Source organism: Mesoplodon mirus (genome assembly GCF_964341445.2).
Source record: "Mesoplodon mirus genome assembly, chromosome: 5".
Lineage (NCBI taxonomy): Eukaryota > Metazoa > Chordata > Mammalia > Artiodactyla > Ziphiidae > Mesoplodon > Mesoplodon mirus.
In genome coordinates this window covers 67,531,509-67,556,444 of record NC_138980.1, presented here as the reverse complement: position 1 = coordinate 67,556,444, position 24,936 = coordinate 67,531,509, and the positions used below count along the sequence as shown (strand labels likewise).

Below are 24,936 nucleotides of genomic sequence, written 5' to 3'. Positions count from 1 at the left end.
TCTGACTTTGGCACCAGACTGTTTCACTACCTGGTGAGGCCGGATGGGTGGGAGAGCAGGGAGCCAATGGAACTGTGCAGGTGCCAGAGCCTGAGAAGGCCAAGATTTTGGAGGGGAATCTGGTGCATGTGGTTGGGACTGGAGCTGGAGGACACAGGAAGAGGTGATATTTGTGAAGCACCCAAGAGCCAACAGCTATCGGCCCAGAGCCCTGGGGCCTCTAGGGGGAGTCCATACAGCATCTACTCTTGCATTTGTTTAGTACATTTCCTTACCTCCAGGATGTCTCCAGGGACCAAGTGGGCCCTGCAGTTAATTGTGTAGGCCTCACCTCTCATAGTTGTTCAGAATAAAAGTGACTGTCGTGGGCAGGCTGAGCTGGGCATTTTTGCATCCCATAGCCCTCTGGTGTAGTCTGTAGTTCTGGGTTTCTTCAAGGTCTGACCTCTAGCCTAGGGTTTAAATGTACCACACCCATTCCCTGAGCATCCTGTGTGGGCTGGGTATGGGCTTAAAGGGGAGAAACTTCCTCTGCCCACCTTACCTCCAAGAAGCTCCCAGCAGGCGACTGGCTAAGCGTTCGGAGTTCTCTACACAGACTCTTATTAAACCCTTCTCTGTGTGTGTCCATCCATGTGCCCCTAGACTGGGAGCTTCCTGAGGGTGGGGTCCATGACATCTCTCTGATCCCATAGCCAGCACAGAGTTAGCACTGTGTGGGGGTCATAGGGCTCCTGCTTTCCTATTTGACAGCTGGGCCAAATGACGCCCTGTGAGGACATTGCTCAGCCTTGTGAGGGGCAGAGCTAACCTGGCCCAGATGGGTGTGGGGTCTTCTGCAGGCTTCCTTGGGACCTGCAGCTCCTAACTCACCTGGCAGGCAGTGTTTCCAGTGTCCAGCCTTGAGCCCCAGGCTCCTGAGACCTTGGGGAGTGAGGAGTTCTGGCATCAGAGGGTCAGAGAAGAGACCTTAATCTCTCCAAGCCTCAGTTTCTTTATCTGTAAAATGGGGATCCTGGTACCTCTTCCTGGTCGTGCTTGGGGGGCGTAGGATGGGTGGTTAAAAGAGATGTTCTTAGCTTCATGTCCAAAACTTTGTGAGAACTCCTTCTTAAGTGTTCACCATCTTTATTATTACTATTGACACTGTTATTTTGTTATCATTACATTATTATTCACCCTCCCAGGGCCCCAGCAGCTGCGGTGGCTCTGGGCCTGGATGCAGAGCTCTGGTCTACAGAGAAGTTGCAGTTCCTAATTAGTCAGTGCCCCAAGGAGAGGGCCTGGGTTTTTATTTTTGCTGGAGGATCCCACCTGCCCAAGGCTTCCCCAGGCCCTATCATCAACTGGGCTAAGGCTGCAGCCCTCTCTCCAGCCTCAGGTAGGGGACCTGGCTCCCAGCAAAAGCCTCCCCAAATTTCCCCTGCCACTTTCTCTGCCTCCCAGACCTCCAGGGCCATGAATCATTTATGAGGCAAAAATGAAACCAATTAAGAGCAAACTTTGAAAGCCTCTAATTGCTGCGCCTGGTGGCACCGAGGAATGAGGGAAGCCAGGCCTGTTCGGTGCGGAATCTCCTCCGCCCGGGCCTTCCCAGGCCGCCTGTCCCACCGCGTCCCAGGGCGCCGCGGCCTCCCGGCTCCCCGCCGCCTCCCGGCCGCGGACGTGCCTGCGCGTCTCCGGCTTCTGCTTCTGCGTCTGCCGCCCCGGCGCCCGCCCAGGTCCCTGGCCGACTAATTAGGGCCGGCTCCCCTCCCCGCGCCGCCCGCCGCCCGCTCCAGGCCGGAGGTTATGGCTGCTGTTCCTGCCGTCCTGGGGCCTGTGCCCCAGACCTGGCTGCCTTTCCCGTGGCGGGAGCCAGCCCTGCTGGCCTAGCTTAACCCAGACGAGCCCAGGGCACCGTGTCCCTGAACTGGGAAGCTGGGGCTCCCCGCGCCCGCATCCTGGGGTCCCGGCGTGGATAGGCGCTGGGAGGTGCTGGGTCACCTGGCTTGAACAGTCCCGTTCAGTCTCCGGGAGAGATCTGTGCATCCCAGCGGGAGTGGAAGGGGCTGGGGGATGACTGATGAGATAGGGAAGCTGGAGGGATACAGGGGAAGGGATGGGGATGGGGATGGGGATGGGGATGGGGTTGAGTTCCTGAGCTGTTGCATTGGTGAAGCAGGACCCGACTCTTCTTCTCAGCGTTGCCACAAACACAATAAGCTTATACAGATTCCTTAGCCTCAGTTTCCCCATCTGTCCACTATCAGGACAGGCCAGTTTTCTCTTGGATTTGTAATTTGAGGAGCTGGGCTTTACATGTCCCCCGCCCGCCCTCTTGGGGACTGCTGACGGGGTGGAGGGAGGGGTCTGGAGCATGGACCCAGCAGGGCCTGCCTCACTGCCAGGGGCCTTGGGCACTGGTGACCAGCCTGCTCACTGTGCTGAGGGCCAGGCAGGCCCTGGGCACTCAACGCACGTCGTTTGCTGAAACCGAATTTCTGTGCTTGTGTTTTTCCATAATTATATTAGCAGGTGGGATTTTTTCCTCGGGGAAGCGGTGGGAGGGGGAGCGCCATGGCAGTGTCCCCACCCGCTCTGAGCGCGAGCTCACACTCCGCTCTGCCCGCCCGCCTGCCGTAATGATTTTTTAATTATGCAGCCAGTGCTCAGAATTGCTAATCCGCCTCCAGCCCAGCATCCCCTCCAGCAGCTCATACCCAAAGCCCCTCACTGGTGTCCCCAGAGTGGTGGTGTCCAAGCCTGAGCCCATCACTGTGCCCGGGAGCACCACCATGGTGTGAGAAAGGGGAGGCCACAGGGCCACCTCTCCTCCATCTGCAAGTGACAGAACTTGCTGGTGCGGGGCGCTGTGGCTTTCTTCGCACCCTGCCACCCCTGGCCCCAGCATGGCTCGCTCCCACCAGCACAGCTGTGGCTCTGGAAGGGCGCAGGGGAGTGATCAGTGACCCCAAGGACACGTGCACCCAAGTACGAGCTTCGTCTCTGTCACACCCACACTCACACTTGGCTTCTCTTGCACATACACCCTCAGCCTCATAGCTACACAAGCACAGTAGCATGCTCTGTGTGTCTCTCACACACATAGCCGCACCTGAGGGCCAGGGTGCCCACAGGAGACCCCAGTTGCCGCCTCCTGTGCCCTGCAGCGGCCCTGCCCCCACTCTCTTGCCTCCATACCGCCACCCCCACCCCCTGCCTGACTGGGTTGCACCCTGAGGTCTCCCTGCTCCCACCTGGTGGGGCTGCTGCCTGTGGCTGGGGCCTGCCTGAACCTCCGTGGGCCCAGCCTGGGGGAGGTGGCGGGTTGGGGGGGCTGTTCGGCGGCGGCTCCTCTCCAGGCGCCCAGCTGTGGCATCTGTCAAGGTCAGATAGCGACTCCGGAACCAGCCGGCTCGGCCCCATGGCCCCTCTCGCCTCATTATTTTTGTGTTCCGGGGCTGCAGCGCCACCTCCCTCCCTCCTCCTCAGCCTCCCTCCTCCTCAGCCTCCCGCCACTTGCCTGCCTCCCCCACGCCTCTGCAGGGAGGGCCTGCGGTCTGGGGGCTTTTGTTTTCCAGTTTTTTCCACGCTCAGGCCAGGCAGATGCTGGGCAGAGCTGTCGGGTCTTGAACGGCAGACAAGGCAGGTGCCTCCCTCGGGGCTGGGACAGGTTCTTGGCCAGTGGAACCCTGGGTTCGTTTCTCAGGGGGACAAACTGAACCTGGGCGGAGCCCAGCCTCCACCACAGCCCAGGCGTACCAGTGGGCAACTTCCTGTTTCCACAGGGGCCCCAGCACCTGGCGTCAGTTCCTGTCTGCACCATCCCCATGCCAGGTGGGCCCCAGACTCACATCCCAGAACCCTTCAGAGGCCCTGAGACAACTCACAGTGAGCGCTTGCACGCCTGCACACACACGCACACGCTCACAGGCCAGAAGAACCCACAAACATCCAGCCACCACGTAAACCACTCTACTTGGACACACGCACACTCGGTCATACGCGTACGTCCACAGATGCAGATAGCCACATTCCACTCGTACACACAGGGGAGTCACACAAAGACCTCCACCTCCACTGGTATCTAAGCCCCATGTGTACATCAGTGCTCACACCCACAGAGTGACAGCTGAGACTGTATACACACGCACACACTCTCGTGCATGTAGCGTGCACAGGTTTCTGACACACCTCCCAGGTGGACACACACAGATATACTTGTCCCTAGTGCTGCTTTCACCATACACACTCCAATCCGAGTGTGCTCCTTGGGGCCCGGTGTTCCTTGAGCAGTTACAACACCCAAGGCGCTTTTGTCCCCTGAGATGCTGAAGTGAGCTTGAGGCTTCCCCTCTGATGCACCCTGTGTGTCCAGGGAACCCCTGGAAAGTAGGAAATGGTGGTTGACAGATGGGCCACCCTACCCACCTGGCCGGCCTCCATGGACGTCCACCATCTTGGGCACAAGAGCACTGAGATGGAGTGGAATGGGAGGGTTCTGGGTGGGTCAAGATGGGCTTGGTGGCACTGGCTGGGAGGTCAGGCTCAGGGGAGTCTCTCAGGCTCTGTCTCTGGGTCCCTCTGCCCACCTCCAGCCCCTGATTAGGGTGTGTAAGTGTTGGGGGAAGGAGATGTGGACAGACTAAAGGCCCCCCGGGGTCTTTGGGGTAGCCCTGGCTGTCACTCACTTCCTCTTCCAGCTGCAGACTGCTGTGACCGCCCCTGAGAGGGGGAGGTAGCTGGAGGTTTAGCAGTGGTGGGGCCCCCCACCCCCCAGGAAACTCAAAACCCTGGGCCAGCCGCGGGTGGCGGGTTGGGGCCGGCACAAAGAGGGCCTCTGTGCAGGCCGGCTGGGCTGCCCGCAGGATTCTGGGGGAGGAGCAGGAGCCGGTTTCCGTCCCATTCTGCTTCCTGCGGAGGCCGCCGGAATGCCCGGAGCTCTGGCCCAGCCTGGCCCGTCCGGCCCACCCGCAGCCCCTTCCCCTGTCTTCCTGGGCCCTAGGGTACAGCTGCAGACTTCTCTGCAACAGCATCCTGACGTGTTTTGCCCAGAGCCTGAGAACCACCCCCCCAGGAGGACCCTTGAGAAACCTAGAGGGTTCCCCTAGGCTGAGAGCTGAACTGGACCTCACCCTCCAGCCAAAACATGCCTCAGAGCTCTTGGCCGGTGTTGGAGAGCCAGGCCCTGGAGTCATAGAGACCTGGTTTCAAATCCTGACTCTGCCGTTTATTGACCTTGTGACCTTAGGCAGGTGAGCCTCATCTGTAAATGGGGCTAATACTAGTTAGCAAGTTACAGAGAGAATTCAGGGAGAAAATGCCTGTGAAATGCTTAGCACAATACCTGGCAGAGAGTGAGTGCTCATTATTAGGGTCTGCTATTGTCGTGTCCTCTGGGAAGATAGGAAAGGGAGGGGTCTGAATGCTCACCCCAATAAGCCTCACATCATCTGCGGCTTGGTCCCAACCCTATGGCCTGCTCAAAACCCTTCTCTCCAGGCCTCAGTTTCCCCATCTGAAAATCGCATCAAGAGCCCGTTCTGGCCTCTGGGATGGGGGTGGGAAGGTGTTCACTCTCCGGAGTCTTTTTTCTTTATCTCTCTGCCTCCTTCCGCATGGCCCACTCTGGGCTCATGGCTCCTGCAGTTTGGGGTTAGGAGCAAGAACCATTCTTCTCCATTTTACAGATGGAAACTGAGGCTCAGTGTGGGGCAGGGTGTCAAAGTCAACAGGAAGGAACAGGATGGAGCCACAAACCTGGGCCTGCAGACTCAGTCCCCTGGCTAGTCCTATGGATATGTGCCCTGTCCCCACCAATTCCTTGGCCCACATATCTCTGAGCTGGCTTTCCCTGGCTTGTCCTGTGGTGAGGCCCACCTGGAGGGAGGTCCTAAGTAAGTGTGTGGGCTCTGATCCCAGGCTAGTGTCAGCTCAGACATCTCCACTTTAGGAAACCTTAGTCTAAGATCCAGGAGCTCCCAAACAGGGAGGCCATCATTTTCTCCAGATCATAATTGCTTATTACACTGCCTGTTCTAAATGGGGCAATCATAGTACTTCCTTTAGCAAGTGGGTATGAGGATTCGATGAGACAAGCCATGTCCATTGTCTGGCACATAGGAAGGTCTCCATACATGTTAGCTCTTATCCTCATGGTGCCATGTTACAGATGGGGAAACTGGCTCAGAGGCCATATGCCACACTCACACAGCAAGGAGGGCCCTCTGGGTCCTTTGACTCTTCCAGAGAAGGAACCTGGCCCAAAGGAGGTACCTGCTGAGGCAGGCCTTGTCTTTATCAGTGGTGGCCCGGGACCTCTGTGTTTTTTGTCCATGAAATGGGTTGATCCCCTCCTCCAGCTCCTTTTGGGAGCTCTGTAAGGGCTAACAGAGCCCCCTATACTCCTGGGTTTTCTCAGCATCATGTTTCAGTTCTCAAGCAAGGGGGTTGAGTCTGCCTTGAGAAGAGGGGCATAAAAGGCCAGGGGGTATGGAGTCAGGGAAATAGGATTGCAGCCCTCACCCCCATTCTGTCCTTGGCAGTTGGTCTTGGGGTGTTAGTCTTAGGGAGGCCCTAGTGGTATTGGGGGCGTGTCCCACTCCAGGCCATCTGCTGGGTGCTAACAGTGGTCAGTGTGTCCTTGTATGTGTGTGTCCATCCATAGCTGGATATGTGCCCTGTGCTCTCCAGCGGGGCCTGCATTTCTCCTGGCCTCCAAGACCAGTGTCCCCATGTGTGTCTCCCTGGGCCTGAGTAGGGCTTTTTTTTCCCTCTGGAAACTCCCCAGGCTGAATCATGGAAATCAGAGATGGAAACCCCACACACACACACCCAATTGCTCAGCTCAGTTCAACCACCGTAGCCTGTGGTCTGCCCTCCTTGCCACCACTGGCCTGCCCACCATCAGTCAGTCTGTCCATCTTGGCTCCGTTGGAGACCAAGGACACCAGCCCATCAAGGTGGCTGGAGGGGCGTGAAGGGGTGTAGCAGGGATGTCAGGAGTGGGCACGGAAGTGTGGGGAAGGGTGCGATGAGCCAGGGTGTGTGAGTCTGCAACCCTGGCCTACCTAGACGATGGCGGGCTCTGCTGGGCCAGTGCCTGGGGTCCTGAAGGCCCTGATGAAATGCCACCTCTTCCAGGAAGCCTTCCTTCAGCAGGCAGGACGGCTGGGAGGCTATTCCAGCCAGCAGAGGAGTAGTGGAGGGATGGTACCTTGTGCAAACTCTGCCCTTGGTATTGGTGATAGTTGCACAATTCTGTAAATTTACTAAAAACCATTGAATTGTACAAAATGGGTGAATTTTATAGTAAGTAAAAACTGTACCTCAGCAAATCTGTTAAAAAAAAATCCTGCCCTTGGGCTTCCCTGGTGGCGCAGTGGTTGAGAGTCCGCCTGCCGATGCAGGGGACGCGGGTTCGTGCCCCGGTCTGGGAAGATCCCACATGCCGCGGAGCGGCTGGGCCCGTGAGCCATGGCCGCTGAGCCTGCGCGCCCAGAGCCTGTGCTCCGCAACGGGAGAGGCCACAACAGTGAGAGGCCCTAGTACCGCAAAAAAAAAAAAAAAAAAAAAAAAAATCCTGCCCTTGACCTCAAGCCCCACCCCGTTGGGACCCTGCCAACCTCATAGCCACACCTCGCACCCACTTCCCCATTTCTTAGGAACCCTTTCAGGTTCGTGTCTCCTTTGGTAACCTCTCCTTATCCTTAACTCACAGGCTAAGCAGCCCCTTCCTCCAGAAAGGTCCCCTTGCCCCACTCGGTCCCCTTCCCGCTCTCTCTTTGCACATCAGTTCATGTGACCATCAGCCCAGCTCCTGCGTACCCCTCCAGAGCAGTGCCGGTCTGTATCCTGCACTGTCTCCCCAGGACCACAGGGCATGGGGCCGCTATCGGGTAGGTGGTGCAGGCTGTGTGCAACTGAACATCTAGAACGTCTCACTGTGGCCACCTGTGTGCATGTCTCCGTGCAGACAGGACCATCCCACCCCACAGTGCCCGCCTGTCCTGCCCCCCTCCCCCATTGCTGTGTGGCCTGAAGGGCTCAGGACAGAGCCCTGCTGGGGATGAATCCTGGCTCCCCTGGCACTGAGGGTGGAGTGAGAGCTCTGCCACCACCTCTGGTGACCTCACTGCCAGCTTGCATTATGATGTCACTGGCCCAGCATTCCAGGTTCCTGCTTGGGTATCTCCAAGCCCCCCAGGTGGGGACACTCCTCTGGGGTCTGTAACAGCTCATCCCCCTGACCATGTAAAGGTGACGGGCATGGTAACAACCCTGGGGGGCTGGGGGCAGCCTCGGGGTAGCTGGGTCACCTTTCCCTGGCAGAACAAAGGCAGTCACAGAGCAGGGTGACTAACACTTGGGCTCTGGGTTCAAGTTCTAGCCCTACTGGGCACCGGCTGTTTGACCTTGGCCTGACAGCTTGAACCTCCCTGAGCCTCAGTTTCCTCATCTAAAGCATAAGAGTACGGGGCCTGGGACACAGTAGGTGCTCAATAAATGCTAGCAGATAGGGTCGGTTAGTTAAGGGAGCCTGAGAGTCACTTGGTGAGAGCTGGTTAGGGAGGGACGGTGTCCCATGTCTTTTGGGGCTGGCCGGGGCCTGGGGGTAGAGGCAGAGGTGGCTCCACTGTCAGGAGAGGGGCCCCAGCTTTGACTGTCCCTCACTTCCCAGCTCAGCCAAGTGAGCTCCAGCCCGTAGGAGGTGGGGCCCACAGCCTGGCCCTGAGACCAGGAACCCACTGACCCCCCAGCCCTCCTTCCTTTCTCCTCCCAGCGTTTGGGCCAGAGTGGGCTGGGGCTCGAGACAAGCTGGGTCTCATCTGGCCTCCCCTGACCTCTGCCTCTCCTGTAGGCATGCCCACCTGCCTTCTCTTGGTCCCCAGGTCCTTGCATCTGGGACTGTCTCCTCAGGGCTCTGTTTCCATGTGTCTCAGATCCTCTAGTCTCTGAGCTGGGCCAGGTACCCTTCGTCTCTGAGCCCAGTTGCCTCAGTCTGTGTTCCCTATGATGCTCTGTCCTCTAACCTTGACCCTTTGCCCTGTCCTCTCTCAGTCCCTTTGTCTGACCCACCCCTCGAGTCCTCTTGTCTCGTGATCCTCTGTCCCCACCACCTGTCTCTATTCTTCTGGCCCCATGTCCCCCTCTGCCCCCCAGCGCTCTATGCCTGGGTTCCCCCCCTCACCCCCGCCCCCTGGGCTCTGTCCCCGCCCGTCAGCCCCTGGTCCCAGCTCCCGGCCGGCCCGGCTCCTGCATGGACAAAGGGGTCCTTTGTGGGCTGACCGCGGCTGGCGGGGCGGCGGGGCGCTGGCTCCGCATTACTGATGAAACGGAGCCCTTTGTTGTCCCTCCTCAGGCGCAGTATTTCTTTTTGGGGGCTGGATGCGTTCCTGGCAGGGCCGATGATGGATGCGCCCGCCGCCACCCGCCTGCCCGCCAGCTTTCCCTCCCGCTCATTCCCGCTCCGCTTCAACGCAGCCCCAGCTCCTCCCCTGCCGCCTGGGCACTGCCAGGCCCTTCCTGGCCTGGGAGGGGGTTGCTGTGTGCCCTGCAGTAGAGGCCGGGGCCTGGGAGAAGGTCTTCTCTTATGTCCTCCCCTTCCATGAGTAGGGCACGTGAGCCCTGTGGTCAGTGGTCCACTGGGACCAGGGCATCAGCTTTTCCCAGGGTCTGAAGGAGATGAGCCAGGTACGGGGACAGATCTGGAACAGGCTTGGTTGGGGACCAGGCTTTGGGGACTAGACGTTGGTATCTGTCCACTCTGGGGTTTGAGTTGCCCTGTGTGCCAGTCCCCCTCGTGTACCCCCCACCTTCACTTTCTGAGGCTGACACACCAGTGTTCTGCCTGCAGCACCTGTTCAATGACATATCACGTCCTCTGGGCCCGAAGTCAGCATGTCCCAGGACCTGGGGTGGGGTGGGGTGGGTGGGAGTGGGGGGTGGCTGGGGGGGGTTGTCCCTGAGGAAGGACAGAAAATTGAAAGCTCAGAGAGATTCAAAGAGGAGTCCAGAGATGAACAGAACATGAGATTAGGTCCCCACCAAGAGAGACTAGGGATGGAGACAGAAGCAGAGAGACTTAGCCAGAGTGCCAGCCCTGAAAGCAGGCCTGGCTGTGTCTGTGTCAGAGGGAGCTGACTTCTAATTGACCTGCCCGCCCCACACGCAGAGCCAGATCCTGGAGCTGGGAGGAGGGAGGGAGAGCAGCGTTAATGCAGCTATCGATTTCTGCCACCAGCCAGCAGGCCGCAGAGGCGGGGGACACACAGAGGGGCTAGGGCGCAGACTGCTTCCCTCCCCACATCTCCAGCCCGCGGGCGTCTGCCTTCTTCTGTCTTCTCCCCTCAGCCTGTGTCTGGGGCTCCTGGGGCTGTGGTCCAGGGCAGAGCAGCTGAGCTCGATGGTCATGGGCTAGGTGACTTGGCATGACAGTCTCTGACCCTGATCTCACTGGCCCTTGTCCCCAACACCTAGCCAGGGTCAGGGTCACTGATGCCTGGAGGGGTACTGATCTCTGAGGACAGGGGCCCAACAGCCAGCCTGGGCTTGGCTCTTAGGAGGTAGAACGGAGCACAGCAATCCTGGGGCATGTGTGACCCCCTTCCTTTTACTACGATCTGACTTCTGTGACACCCCCAGCCCAGTCTGGACACCCTGCCTGACCCTCCTGGGTTTGTCCTGGTGGAATCTGCCAGCTGGCCCAGCTCTTCCTCACCACCTATCCGCCTTCACTAGGAAGGAGCTTAGGTGGGCCAGTGCCTGCTGGGGAGAGGCAGGGAGTGGCTGGCTGGCTGCTGATGCCTGCCGTTCACCTCAGCCTGGAGACAGAGCTTTTCCCTCGCCTGCACTCACTTCTCCTCGTGGCCACTCCTTAGCAGTCCTTGGCCAGGGGCCCTGCCTGCTCGGGGCCTCGATTTCCCCTTCTGTAAGTGTACAGGGTTGGACTAGATGACCTCCCGGGCCAGGCTGAGTCCTGTGACTGGGGGATGGTGGGGTTGCCTGGGGACAAAGATGCAGTGTGTGCCGCCCCTAAGCCCAGGGCTGGACAGGCCCAGCCAGATGTGCGCCTCCCCCTTGAGTCGCCAGCTGCTCGGGGCTGGGCCCCGTCCTCCCACCCCTCTCCTGGGGGTTGCTGGGCCGTGGCAGGCAGACACTAGAGAGCCAGGGCTGATGAGGAAACTACCACTCGGCTCCATCTGGAACAGTTCCTTCTAGAGCTCCTGGCCAAGGAGCCTGGCTGCTCACATGCCTTAGTCTTGGGGCCTGAGCAGAACAGGCTCTGTCCTGGGAAGGGGCACCTCAGACACGTGGACGTGGCTGAAGAACAGGCTCCATTCCCTAGAGGGTCACACCTACTCTCTGTCCCAGCTTGGCAGCAGCCAGAGGTCCCTCGGGCCCACAGTCCTCTCTGCTCTCACTGGGACCTCCATCCAGACCCATCTGGGAGCCAGGCTGGCACATAGCAGTGAGGCCTGAGTAGAGACAAGGGTCCCGAGGTTAGAGAGAGAGGGGGAAGTGTGTGCTGATGTGTGCACAAGCCCCCCACCCCCCTGCTCTTGCGGGAGAAGGCTTGTCCTCTGGTACACTGCTGCCTGCCCTCTAGCAGGAGGGTACATGCTCCTTGAAATAAGCGTTCTGCGCTCTATTTGGCAAACTCTGTTAAACAAAGTCAGTTTCCTTTACCTGCAGAACTTGCCAGGGCCTTGAGATAATTAATGTGTATTAGGAATCTCTAATGAGCATCCATGGGCAGCTTCCCATACTTTTTTTTTTTTTTTTTTGCGGTACGCGGGCCTCTCACTGTTATGGCCTCTCCCGTTGCGGAGCACAGGCTCTGGACGCGCAGGCTCAGCGGCCATGGCTCACGGGCCCAGCCACTCCGCGGCATGTGGGATCTTCCCGGACCGGGGCACGAACCCGCGTCCCCTGCATCGGCAGGCGGACTCTCAACCACTGCACCACCAGGGAAGCCCAGCTTCCCATAGTTTTTGGTCTACATCTCCAAGCTGTTCAGAGACTGTGCCCACCCCTCTTCTCCATAGTTGGGTCAGTGAAAGATGAGGAAGCAGAGGGTAACCTCTGAGGTTAATAAAGTTTTCCTGCTCTCTCCTACCCGCAGCACAGGAAGGACTGCCTGCCTCCATAGGGTCTTCCCAGACCCTGGCAGGGCAGAGGGAGACCCAGCTGAGCCTCCACCGTGCCACTTGGTGGCTGTGTATCCATGGGCTAGTCAATTCTTCTCCCAAACCTTGTCTTCCTCACCTATGAAATAGGGTATTACTAGCCACTACTTGTGGGTTTCTTGTGAGTCTTAACTGAGGTAGTACAAATTAGAAATTCCTGTGGCTGGCACTTAATGAATGCCTAGCCAGGCTGTGGTGGTTACAGTGGTGATACAGCTGGTGGTGGAGGAGGCCCTGACCCTGTATCCTCTTGTGCCGACAGAGTGAAGACACTTGCACGTGGACGCCTGACCATGTGCCTGCGCTGAGCAGCAGAGCCCACCAGGCATCTCTGTCGTGGGCGGCAGGACCCCGGTGCTCATCTGTGGACTCCCCGCAGTTGGCAGGTTCCCCTACCAGCGGGGTCTGGGCCTCGGCCCCACCATGTCGAGCCTCGGCAGTGGCCCCCAGGACACCGGCGGTAGCAGCAGCGGCAGCAACGCCAATGGCAGCAGTGGCAGCGGCCCAAAGGCGGGAGTGGCAGACAAGAGTGCAGCGGTGGCGGCTGCTGTGCCAGCCTCGGTGGCGGATGACGCACCACCCCCTGAGCGCCGGAACAAGAGCGGCATCATCAGCGAACCCCTCAACAAGAGCCTGCGCCGCTCCCGCCCTCTCTCCCACTACTCTTCCTTTGGGGGCAGTGGTGGCAGTGGCGGTGGCAGCATGATGGGCGGGGAGTCTGCCGAAAAGGCGGCCGCAGCCGCGGCCGCTGCCTCCCTGTTGGCCAATGGGCACGACCTGGCGGCGGCCATGGCTGTGGACAAAAGCAACCCTACCTCAAAGCACAAAAGTGGTGCTGTGGCCAGCCTGCTGAGCAAGGCAGAGCGGGCCACGGAGCTGGCAGCCGAGGGACAGCTGACGCTGCAGCAGTTCGCGCAGTCCACGGAGATGCTGAAGCGCGTGGTGCAGGAGCACCTACCGCTGATGGGCGAGGCGGGCGCTGGCCTGCCCGACATGGAGGCCGTGGCGGGCGCCGAAGCCCTCAATGGCCAGTCCGACTTCCCCTACCTGGGCGCCTTTCCCATCAACCCGGGCCTCTTCATCATGACCCCGGCGGGCGTGTTCCTGGCTGAGAGCGCGCTGCACATGGCCGGCCTGGCCGAGTACCCCATGCAGGGAGAGCTGGCCTCCGCCATCAGCTCGGGCAAGAAGAAGCGGAAGCGCTGCGGCATGTGTGCGCCCTGCCGGCGGCGCATCAACTGCGAGCAGTGCAGCAGTTGTAGGAACCGAAAGACTGGCCATCAGATTTGCAAATTCAGAAAATGTGAGGAACTCAAAAAGAAGCCTTCCGCTGCTCTGGAGGTAACGGCGCCTTAGAGGGAGGTGTGTGGGCTCTTGGGTCTGTCTGGCAGTCCAAACCCACCCCCGCCCCCATCCCCACCTTTCCTGCCTGGGCAAGTGTCTGGGGGATGCCCGGCCTGTCCCTGGGCTCTGGGGTCCTAGGCCGGGCTCCGAGACACCAGTTCACTGCCCCAGGAGTCAGAGCCACATCCCGAGATGCCCTTAGGTTGTAGTCTGCAACCTAGGCAAGCATGTAATTCCAGGCAGGGACCTAGCAGAATCCCTCCAGGCCCCGGGATTCTGAACTCCTCCTGGAGTTCTGGGTCAGGTATTGAGATTCCCACACAGGTCTTAAGTCTCTGACTTTCAGACGTGTCCTAAAGCTTCCAGTCTGTGACCTAAGATTCTGGGACTCTCCCCTGCTCCATGTGAGGGGTTCTGTCCTGTAGACTGTCTGGTTTTGAGGGATAAGTCCTTCATTTGCCCCTTCAGAGCCCAGCCTTTCCCCCAAGGCCACCCAAGGATAGAGCAGCTCCAGTGCTGACTGCTGTGCTCTGAGGCCTGGAAGACCCTAGCGCTAGGTACCTAGCTGACCGATTTGGGGTGCCTGGAGGCCCCAAGTTCAGTCTGGCTGCATAGTTGATGGCCAGGGTTCCTATGGGCTTGGGGTTAGAAGGTGGCTTGAGCCTGGGGTGTGGGTAAAGCCTGTCCACTATGGGATTGGCTTTGAGAAAGCAGAAGGGTTCCCATGCTGCTTTCTCTCCACCCTCAGGGCCTGTCCCCATGCCCCCAGCCATGAGAGCCTAGCTGTGCTGCCAGGTCTGGGTACAAAAGCATCTTTTCAGCCTGCTGTCCCTGCCCTGTCCCCACCCCTCCACGAGTGGGCTTGACGCAAACGTCCAGAACGGTTGGAGAACAATAATGGCATCCCAGCCATGGCTATCCCCCCCAACTCACCCTATGCCTAGAAAACACACCTGTATGCACACAAAGGCACCCGCTCTCCTCTCATGTAGAGACAGACAGATAAACACACACACACACACACACACACACACACACAGACACACCCTGCCCTGTACACAGTCTTATTATAGATGCAGCCTTTTTTTTTTTCTTTTTGCGGTATGCGGGCCTCTCACTGTTGTGGCCTCTCCCGCTGCGGAGCACAGGCTCCGGACGCGCAGGCCCAGCGGCCATGGCTCACGGGCCCAGCCGCTCCGCGGCACGTGGGATCCTCCCAGACCGGGGCACGAACCCGTATCCCCTGCATCGGCAGGCGGACTCTCAACCACTGCGCCACCAGGGAGGCCCAGATGCAGCCTTTTAATAAACACAGCAAGCATCCTTCCTTCTCAGCACAGCTCCAAACACACTACACACTGTAGCATAGCTCAAGGCACACATCCTTTATGCGTCCAGTGCACACGCATACACACTCATTCGACAGAAACGTGAACACAACTCCCAGATGCATCATGGCCACCTGCCGCTTGTAGCCTTTGGACCAGGGAAAGGGGTTTTGCTGTCTGGAAGGAGGGTTCCTGGGCACGGTGGCTCAGGAGGCCTCACGGTGCTCCAGACTCTCCGGTGGTCCAGCGGGTCAGGCTTCTCTGACCTGGCCAGGATGGCAGGAACTCCAAGGGGTGGCTGCTTTTACTCCATGCCCATTCCTCCGCCATGAGGCCATCCACGGGGGAACGTCTTTGCACCAGGCCCAGCCGGACCCTGACTGAACTCTCTCCTTGTTTTTGTCTCCCGCCCCCGCCAGAAGGTGATGCTTCCGACGGGAGCCGCCTTCCGGTGGTTTCAGTGACGGCGGCGGGAACCCAAAGCTGCCCTCTCCGTGCAATGTCACTGCTCGTGTGGTCTCCGGCAAGGGATTCGGGCGAAGACAAACGGATGCACCCATCTTTAGAACCAAAAATATTCTCTCACAGATTTCATTCCTGTTTTTATATATATATTTTTTGTTGTCGTTTTAACATCTCCACGTCCCTAGTATAAAAAGAAAAAGAAAAGAAAAAAATTTAACTGCTTTTTCAGAAGAAGAACAACAACAACAAAAAGAGGTAAAGACGAATCTGTAAAGTACCGAGACTTCCTGGGCAAAGAATGGACAATCAGTTTCCTTCCTGTGTCGATGTCGATGTTGTCTGTGCAGGAGATGCAGTTTTTGTGTAGAGAATGTAAATTTTCTGTAACCTTTTGAAATCTAGTTACTAATAAGCACTACTGTAATTTAGCACAGTTTAACTCCACCCTCATTTAAACTTCCTTTGATTCTTTCCGACCACGAAATAGTGCATAGTTTGCCTGGAAAATCCACTCACGTTTATAAAGAGAATGTTGATGGCGCCGTGTCGAAGCCCCTCTGTATCCATCCACGCCTACGGAGCTGCCGCAAGGAGCTCACAGAGCGGGAGGGAGCAGCCCACCCACCCCCCGGGCCCAGGCCAGCCTCGCTGTACCCACGGTCCCCAGAATGGGACCCCCCCAACCCTAACAGTGATGATTTTGCAAAAACGGAAGTTCTGTTCGTTTATCCATTGAGATCTGGGAAGCTCATGTCTCGATATTTCTGATCCTGGCTACTTCCCTTAGAGAAAATAAGCCCTTTTTTTCTGGCCTCACTGATGGCAACAGAAGAAAGGGCTTCTTTGCGTAGCCCCCTGCCGGTGGGGGTGGGTGCCCAGGGGCCCCCGGTGGCCTGGGCCCCCTTGCCCATGGCCAGCTTCCTGCTGATGAACATGCTGTTTGTATTGTTTTAGGAAACCAGGCTGTTTTGTGAATAAAACGAATGCATGTTTGTGTCACGAAGCACCACTGGCTTCTTGCTCTCCGGTTTGGGGGCCTGGCTTGGGGGCTGTTGCTGGGCAGGGGTTGTCTGGGGCTACCTTGGGAAGGAGGAAGGATGGCCCAGGGACATTTAGAGTGGGGATCTCTTGGGAAGTGAGGCCGTCTGGATCCAGAAGGGGGGCAAGTAGGAGCAGCCCTGGCTGACAGGATGGAAATGCTCTTCATCTGGAAGTGGCCGGTACTGGGGCTTACTCACCTGCCTGATTGTACCCCCTACCTCAGGATCTGGACCTCCAGGGACCTTCACTTACCTGGGGCCACCTTCTCTGTTCACCTCAAGTCATCAGGTCCGATCAGTGCAAAGTAGCCAGCAGTACTGGCTGGGGGTGGGGACTGAGCTTCCTGTTCAGGTTCTTATTTGTTCTTCCTTGCAGGGATCTAGTAAGGTGAATCCCCAGGGATCAGTTTTAGCCCAGGTTCATGGGGACCTGGCTGTGCCTGGCACACACACACACACACAGTCATCCCCACGTCCCCCCTTCAGGCCTGGACGTGTCCCTGGCTTTGGCTCTTGGCCTACACACACACACCCCACCCCCGCTGAAAGATTGTTGGCACAAGGTCGTCTGGGACCTCCAAGACAACATGTCTGGGGAAGTCACCACACAGCCGCACGGTCTAGGCCAGGGCAACCTGAACAGGAAGGGGTGGCAGCTGCACGCCCCAGCCCTGGACATCATAGAGGCTGGACGTTTGCAGGATGCGGCCTCTCATCCACTTGAGCAGGTGGCGTTCTCCCCACCCAGCTGCTCTGAGCCTGGCTGACATGAAGCTAGACTTGAGGAAGGACTTCCTGACCATGTTGGGGCCTGGCTTCAGGTGGGTGAGGGCTTTTGGGATGACGAAGGGGCAACTTTAAAAGCTGAGTGGGCGGTCAGGTGGGGGAAATGTCTCTGCTTTTGTTCCTGGGAGGAAAGAAAGCAGCCATGTTGGCTGAGGGTTCTGACCCCCAGCCCCTTCCCAGGTGTCACAAGCTCCCTTAGAGCACCAGGAGCTCAGCAGCCTGGCCTGGCACAGCAGGGGCAGGCGGGGGTGGTGGGAGGCAGCTTTCAACTTCATCTCTGCCTGGGAAAAATTCCCTTTCATGTGGCTGCCTGTGATCTCTCCGGGCGGCTCTGCCAAAGGTGGGGGCGGTCCAGCGGGGAGTAGGGGGAGGTGTTGCAGCCTGGGGCACCCTCGCCCCCGCCAGCACAAGGCAAACTCCAGAACCTCTTAGGGGCGGGGAGGGTCCTCCTTGGAGGAGTGGGGGTGGGAAGCCTGGCCAGCAGGGGGCACCTGGGCAGGAGGCCCCTGCCTGCCCCCGCCTGGCTGCTGGCAGCACACAGGCCGCAGATGGCCTGGGCCAGCCCTCATTGGCATGCCTACAGGTGTGGGGTGGACAGCTCCGGCGCCAGCCCTGAGGGGGGGATGCTGTGACTCAAGTCAGCCTGTACCCTTTAGTGTGCCAACCCACAGCCCGGCCATGGCTCCTGGGCTCACCCCCCAACACAGAGAAACCCTGAGCTTGAGGCCCCTCACTTCTTCCAGCTTTGGCCTCTTGTGCTGTGCTTTGTGGAAAGGGTAGGCCAGCCCCTCTGTCTGGAGGAGGCCCAGGTAGGGGTGGCGATAACTGAGGTTGAACACATGATGGGACCTCAGTTACCTCATCTGGGAAATGGGGACAGTGATATTCTCTCCCCTATAAAGTTGCCTGATGATGAAATGAGATCACTCTAGGGAAGGGCCTGGTTCATTGTAAGCACTCAGTCAATGGCAGCTGGCGCTGCTATTTTAAAACTTATTCACCAAAATCTCACCAAGATGTCTCCCACCTTCCGCCCAGGGTGTGCACCCTCCCTGAAGCCCCAGCCACCCCATCTCTCCACAGAATGGCCTAGCTGCTGCCCTAGCCCTGGGCCGGGCCCTGCTCTGGCATGTCTGTCTCTTACTGTTTCTTTCTTCTTCTTTTTTTTAATTAATTAATTTATTTTTGGCTGCACTGTGCAGCTTGTGGGGATCTTAGTTCCCCAACCAGGGATCGATCCCAGGCCCCAGCAGTGAAAGCACTGAGTCCTAACCACTGGAGCGCCAGAGAATTCCCTATCTCTGCCTGTTTCTATCTGGTGCTCTGTCTTGACCGTCCCTGCTGGTCTCCGACTCTCTCTTCTGTGTTTCGTCACCTTTCCATGTGTCTCAGTCTCTGTGTGTCTCTTGTGTCTCTACATCACTATCTCCCTGTATCTCTCTGTGTCTTTCTGTTTCGGGCTCACTCCTGCTGCTCTCCTGTCTGACAGAGAAGTACTTAGAGGCGGGCTCCCCTGTGGAGCTGAATGTCCAATTCCCCTCCCTGGGGGTGCCCTCAGCTCCCCTATGCTACAGTTGGGAGCCTGACCTCCTGGTGACCTGGGTGTCTTCACCTCAAGCACTCCATACCCCGGCTTGGGTGGCAGTGGGTGGCTGGAGAGGCTGGGAGTGAGTGCACCTGGGGCCGTGGAGCTGGAGACAAACCCAGCCTCCATGTAGCTTTGTGTGCCTCTGTGTGTGTGTGTGTGTGTGTGTGTGTGTGTGAGAGAGAGAGAGAGAGAGAGAGAGAGAGAGAGAGATGCTTCAAGGCCCTGACAACCACGTGAGGCCTTGTGTGGCAGCGTGGCTATGTGTGACACTGACTGTGACAGTTTGAAAATGGGTCGGTGACAGTGTATGGTCAACTGATGTGAGACCTCGTGTGGCCATGGGTTAGTATGTGATGTCAGCATCCCCACACTTTGGGGTGTTCTGTGACATTGCATGTATAATCCTGTGACATTGTTCAATCCTGTAACAGACCCAGTATGATACCAGGCTGTACAGCTGAATGTATGACACTGGATGTGTAGTAACACTGATGCTGTATGGCATGCATGACCCCGTGACAAGACACTGGTGGTCCTCTGTGGTTTGTGATGTTGTGTCTGTGTGACCATCATGGGTGTGGCCCTGGGACTGATATCAGGGGTTCTATGTGAGTGTGTGATGCTGGCTTGTGATCATGCTGTGACCTTGTGACACTGCCTGGGTGTGTGCTTATGACATTGTGTGTCAAGGTGCACCTGTGATCCCCTCAGTGATGCTGACATTATGCACCGTGGTCTTTGTCTACAGCATTTCCTGGGTCTCTGCCCTGACAGGCATGCAACTCTGGGGACAGAATGAGGGCCCTGGCAGCCCCTCTTACCCCCAGCCTGGCCCTGAGGCCCAGTCTGGGTGGGGGAGCTGGCATGGGGGCAGCAGGCACGGTTCCCACGGCCACCACGGCCCCTCTCCCAGCCCCACCACCGCCGGCTTCAGCTCCGCAGAATATCCTGGCAACCCCAGCTTCTTTGTTCTCTGTGGCCGCCAAAGGCCTCTCCCCACCCCGGCCTGCCCAGCGCCTGCCAGGGGCCCCCTCCCCCCCAAAGCAGCAGGGTTTGGCCTGACCTAGTCCCTTGCTGCCCTTATCCCCTACTCAAACTGGGACCCCTGTTTCATGCCCTGAACCTGACTCAGCACACCAGACTGGGCCTCTGACCCTATGCTATGAGCTTACTGTCATCGTTTTGTGCAGGAAGAAGGAAGCAGAACAGCTCCTGTAGTGTACTGGGTGATTGTGGGCCAGGAACTAGGCTCTCTGTATGGGTACTTCTCCTTGGCCCAAGGCTAGTTGGAGGCTGTCTTCAGTCTGGCATGGTTTCAATTTGTTGAATAAATTTGCTTCTTTGATTCCAGGAAGTCATCAGTTTAGGGATTATTATCTATTTTACAGATGAGAAACTGAAGCCCAGAGAGAGTAGGGGACATGCCCAAGTCACAGAGCAAGATGGTAAGGGGAACTGATTAGAACTCGGGCTCCTGGCTGCCAGACCCCTGCACCAGGCTGCTTTGGGAGGACCAGTTGCCTCCATGGACAGCAAAGAGGGCAGAGCCTGGGAGTCTGAGTCTAGACACATTAGTCCTCCCCTCTTCTTGGTCACCATGTGTCAAAGCCACGTTCTGCATGTATGTTTGTGTGGTGTGTGTGTGTGCCCTTGTGGATGACCTTGGCCAAATGCCCTTGCCTCTGTTCCCAGGAAAAAGGGGCAACATAACCAGGGACCGTAGGGTGGGGCACTTGGCATGGTGCTTTGCAGAGCAACAGGGTCACCTTACAGTGCCAAAGCCTACGGCACCTCCAATAAGGACAGGGGGCTGCTGGCCCAGGGGGCAGATTCTGGCTTGGGGCCCCAGCCTCTATTCCCAGATTCAGCCCAGCTCTGTACTGTCACAAAGAAGGAGGTGGTGATGGCCACATGGCTCTGCTGCATTCAAGGCCGCTTAGGCCTGACCTGATTGCAGCGCCAGCTCCCACTCCCTCCCAGGTACTGGAGATGGATGGATGGAGGTCACTGTGCACCCAGCCCTGGCTCCCCACTGCCCACCCACGACCCTGTGCTGACAGGCACTGCTGATGACAGCCAAGGTGGGGGAAGGACAGGCAGCCACCAGCATGTTAACAATACAGACCTTGGCCTAGGCGCCCTGCAGGCAGGTAATTAGCACAGAGAGGCCCAGCTGCCCCCCAAGCTCACACAGCCCCTCAGGGAGTCCTGTCTCGAGAGGTCCACATCTCTCCTGAGGGCCCCTTGAGGGCTCTTCCTGCCACACTGAGTGGAGAATGGCTGGGGAAGATAGAGGGGGTATGGGAGGGTCCCCCGAGGCCACCGACCGGGCTGCCAGAGTGGACACTTTCATCTCTCTTCGCCTGTCGACCTGCCATCCCTCAGCGGCATTAAATTCCCCTCCTGCCAGAGAACAAGGGCTGCCTCAGATTCCAGGCAGCAGGGCGTGAAGATGGGGTGGGCCCAGGGGAGGAGAGCCAGGTCCTCCAGGGCTTTAGGCCTGGGCTGGAGGTGGGGCTTGGGCTGGGGGCTCTGGTGGCCAGCTACCCCAGCCGCCGTCCAGATGCAGGTCTGTTTCCTGCAGCCTTCTCCCTCTTGACTGATGCCTTCCTCCCCTTTCAGGTGCTACCTCCTCAGGAGCTTTCTTAACCCCTGCAGGACAGGTCTAGTGTCCCCGTGCCACCCCCATCACTGCTGATCACTCTGGCTGACATCGCCCGACTTCAGGGCTGCGGTCTGCAGCTCAGTGAGGACAGCACTGGCACCAGAAAACCTCTGTGGGCTGAATAAACACATTATCTCCTTCTGGGCAATTTTTTTCCTCTCATGTGTTTCCAACTCTAATTGGAGTGCTATCCACAGGTGAGGGTAAACTTACTAGAAAGAGCCCCTTCTCCCCAGCCCCCTGGAAGCTGCATATTCTGCATCTGTGCCCTTGGTTAGCGGTGCTGATGATATCTCCGCCTCACAAGAGGTAGAGCTTGTTACCTGTATGCCAGGCATTGGGCTAGTCCATTGCGCTTACTAGCTCACTTAATCCTCACCACAACCCCGTGAGGAGGGCGATGATGATCAGTTATCCCATTTTCTAGATCAGAAAGTTGAGGTTCAGAGAGTTAGAGGTAGAGAAACATACATAAGGTCACAAAGCCAAGTTCCTCTGGTTTCAGAAGCTGGCCCTTAAACACCTGGTCATGCTTCAGGCTTTGGCTGGAAGAAACCCAACCCCCCACCCTACATGCTGCCTGTGATCCTGCCCAGATGCAGGATTAGGGTCAAGCATTACTTACTTAAACTTTTCTGCACTTTTTGACGATTGTTTTTCTTTACTTTTATTTTTGCAGTAAATACATATTGATTTTCAAATCAGAAAACCCAGGAAAGTTCTTTAACCAAATGTTCTTAAGCCCAAGAAGGTTTGGAAACAAAGAGCATGGTGTGGAGTGAGGGTGGGGGATGAGAAGGTAGCCCAGGATCACTGCCCCCTCCCCTGAAATGACAGGATTTGGGTATTTGGGGGGCCCAAAATGGGTGCAGCCTGAATCTACAAAGGCCTCCGCCCCTCCACCTCCCTGGCACCTCGCTGGCATCTTCCCACCACCCTCCCAGCTGCTCACCCAGCTCTGAGGCCGGCCCAGGAAGGGGCACCGCCTGTGGCTGAGTTGGCTCTGCCCCAGGGGGATCCACAGGCAGCTTCTGGGGTCCGGGGGGGAGTGGCTGCGAGGGTGAGGGCAAGGGCAGTGCCCGCCGCCGTTGATAAGGCGACGGAGCCCTCAGGAGTCAGGACGCAGCGAAGCCATGGAAACAAGTCTGAGGTGTGAGGCTGGCTCAGCCGCTTCCCCCAGGTGGCCGCCTCCCAGGCCTGGCAGGGGCCCTGCAAGGCAGGTCCACCCACTCCCTGACCCGGGGGCCAGGCTTGGGTGGGCAGCTGGGTAGGCTTGATGTCACCCCAGCCCACTTTCCCCAGGGCCTGGCTGGGGTCAAGCCTTGGGCCTGAGTGGGGAGGGCTGGGGACAGGGGCAAGGGTGCTTCAACCCCCCTGACCCCTTCAGTCCATCCTACCTTCTACCGCCCCCCTCCTTTCCTATAAATATGTGTGCATTATTTACCTTAAGCATTTTGATAAATCATAATAGGAGAGACATCTGCTGTCAAAACTGCAAACTGCATTTGGGGTGCAGCTGGCGGCTGAGGGCTAGAGGCTGGGGGGTGCAAGGGCTCTGATGGTCTGAGGGGGGATAATATAGACGGCCCCCACCTCTCAACTAGGGCTGGGCCTTGAAGGGGACCCAGGCCCCATCATTTGGAGCCCCTCCTCACCAGTTGCTGACCACAAAACCTTCCCAAGGAGTCTATGCACTGCCCCCCAGTCCTTGCCTGCCTCCCTCTGCTTCAGAATTAATGCAGCCGTGACAGCGGCTGAGAAGTCCCCCGAGCGGTGGAGATTAACTCCCGGGGCAGCGCGGGCGGGGTTGACCATGGGCGGCTGAGGAGCGGTGGGTGGGTGGGGGCGCTGACGCACAGGCCTCACAAGATTAATCGCCCTGAAGCCGGCCTCATCACGAGGGTGCCCGGTGCTCTAACCCCCACCCCCAGGAGGGGCGTTGGGTCCTGTGTCAGGAGCCTGCCCTGCCTCCTGCAGCCCCCATGGCTCTGATGAGTGGGAGGATTTTGGAAGCCAAGGCTGAGTTCCTGTCTCATTTTCTCTTCCCTTCCTGGTGGCCTTCGGGGACCCTGAGGACCAAGCAGCAATCCTGGGGCCTCTTTCCCTCCCCTGTTCCCAGTGTGGCTCAGCCACCCAGGGAGAGATAGGCTCTGACCCTTTCCTGTCTACCTACCACCTGCCAGCCCCACAGACCCCACTGGCCTGCTAGTCCCCCAAAGCAGAGCTGGGGCGGTGGGGACTGGAAGAGGGGTGCAGTGGATTTATGGGCTCGAGGCCGGATGCTCCTGCTGTCCAGCCAGCCCCTCTAACCATCTCGGTGGGTCTCTGGAGACAGCGGAGGGAGGGGATCCCGGGCAGAAACAGAGTTGGATTACTGATTGATAAAGCACTGGGGTCAGGGACCTGGGTTTTGGCCTTTCTCAGCCAGTTGTTCTTTAGGGGTTGCAGCTAGTGGGACTGAGGTTAGATATGGAAGTAAAGTTCCCTAGGCAGGCAGGACCTAAGGGAGGTTGAGCTGTGGTTGGAGTCTACCTTGACTCTGTTAAGTCTGGCTGGAGAACTCTCTTCTGTGCACCCACTGCCCCCGGTGCACCCATCACAGCCCTGCTGGCATCAGACGGGGTGAACTCTCCATTCACTTGCTGGTCTCCCCAGCTAGAAAGTGAGCTCCAAGGGGGAGGGGCTTGTCTACTGGCACATGTTAGGTACTCAATAATGTTGGATAAATGGATGAATTGGAGGTGGAGGACATGGGGTGGCCCTCTGTATATAAGGAGCTGGAGAAAGAAACTTGGATCTGAGCTCGAGGATCCCAAATGCAGGGTCACAGGCTGGTGACTGCCAAGAGGGGGCCCCAAGAGAAAAGGGGACTTGCAGCTGGGTGCCAGGTTAACACTCACAGGCTGCATGACCCTCTACTAGAAGCTTTCCTCTCTGGGCTTTGCTTCTCAGGGGTGCTATGAGGGTGGAATGAGAAGTCCTGTGTGAACGGCCCTTGTCAACTCTCAAGCCTTGTACCCCTTGGTGAACAAGAGATCTATGTGGATGGGAAGAGCCAAGAAGCCTTCTTGGAGGAGGTGTGAGTAGAGCTGAGCCTCGAAGGACCGTGCTGCTTACCTAGGAGACTTAGTGATTGGATCAGTGAGGACACCATACTGGAGGAAGCCCAGGAGACTGTGGTGTCAACCTCAAGCTCCAGGATGAGTGAATGTATTTTGTCTTGGGCACAGTGGGAGCCAATGATGGTTCTGGAGCCTGGGCAGCCTTTGGAGGGACTTAAGTCTGGAGTGAAGCCTTCAGTCAACTGGGGTTTGTGGAGCAAATTCCCAACTCCACTCTGGGCCCCTGGGGCTGGGCTGGGGAGTCAGCAGGAGACCATGATCATGCTCCCTTCCATGTCCCCTTCCAAGGGAAACAAAACATACCCTTTATTAGGAAGGAAGTGGCTAGCCTTGGCCAGAAGTGACCTATCAGTTCTGAGGCCTTGACCACTCATTACAGGGTGGGGAACCCAAGTTACTGAATGGCCAGGCTGGAGAGCTTCAGGACC

The 24,936-nt window shown here is 57.9% G+C and overlaps 1 protein-coding gene across 3 annotated transcripts in view; it reads left to right on the top strand.

Moving 5' to 3' along the window:
* The window catches only part of CXXC5 (CXXC finger protein 5), a 34,753-nt gene extending 18,443 nt beyond the window's left edge, over positions 1-16,310 (top strand). For all 3 annotated transcript variants that reach the window (XM_082623107.1, XM_082623105.1, XM_082623106.1), the window contains exons 2-3: positions 12,433-13,511; positions 15,262-16,310. In XM_082623107.1, coding sequence (XP_082479233.1) covers positions 12,594-13,511; positions 15,262-15,306 — 963 coding nt within the window. In that variant the 5' untranslated portion in view covers positions 12,433-12,593 and the 3' untranslated portion in view covers positions 15,307-16,310. The remainder of the gene's footprint in view (positions 1-12,432; positions 13,512-15,261) is intronic.
* Positions 16,311-24,936: the final 8,626 nt, after the last annotated feature.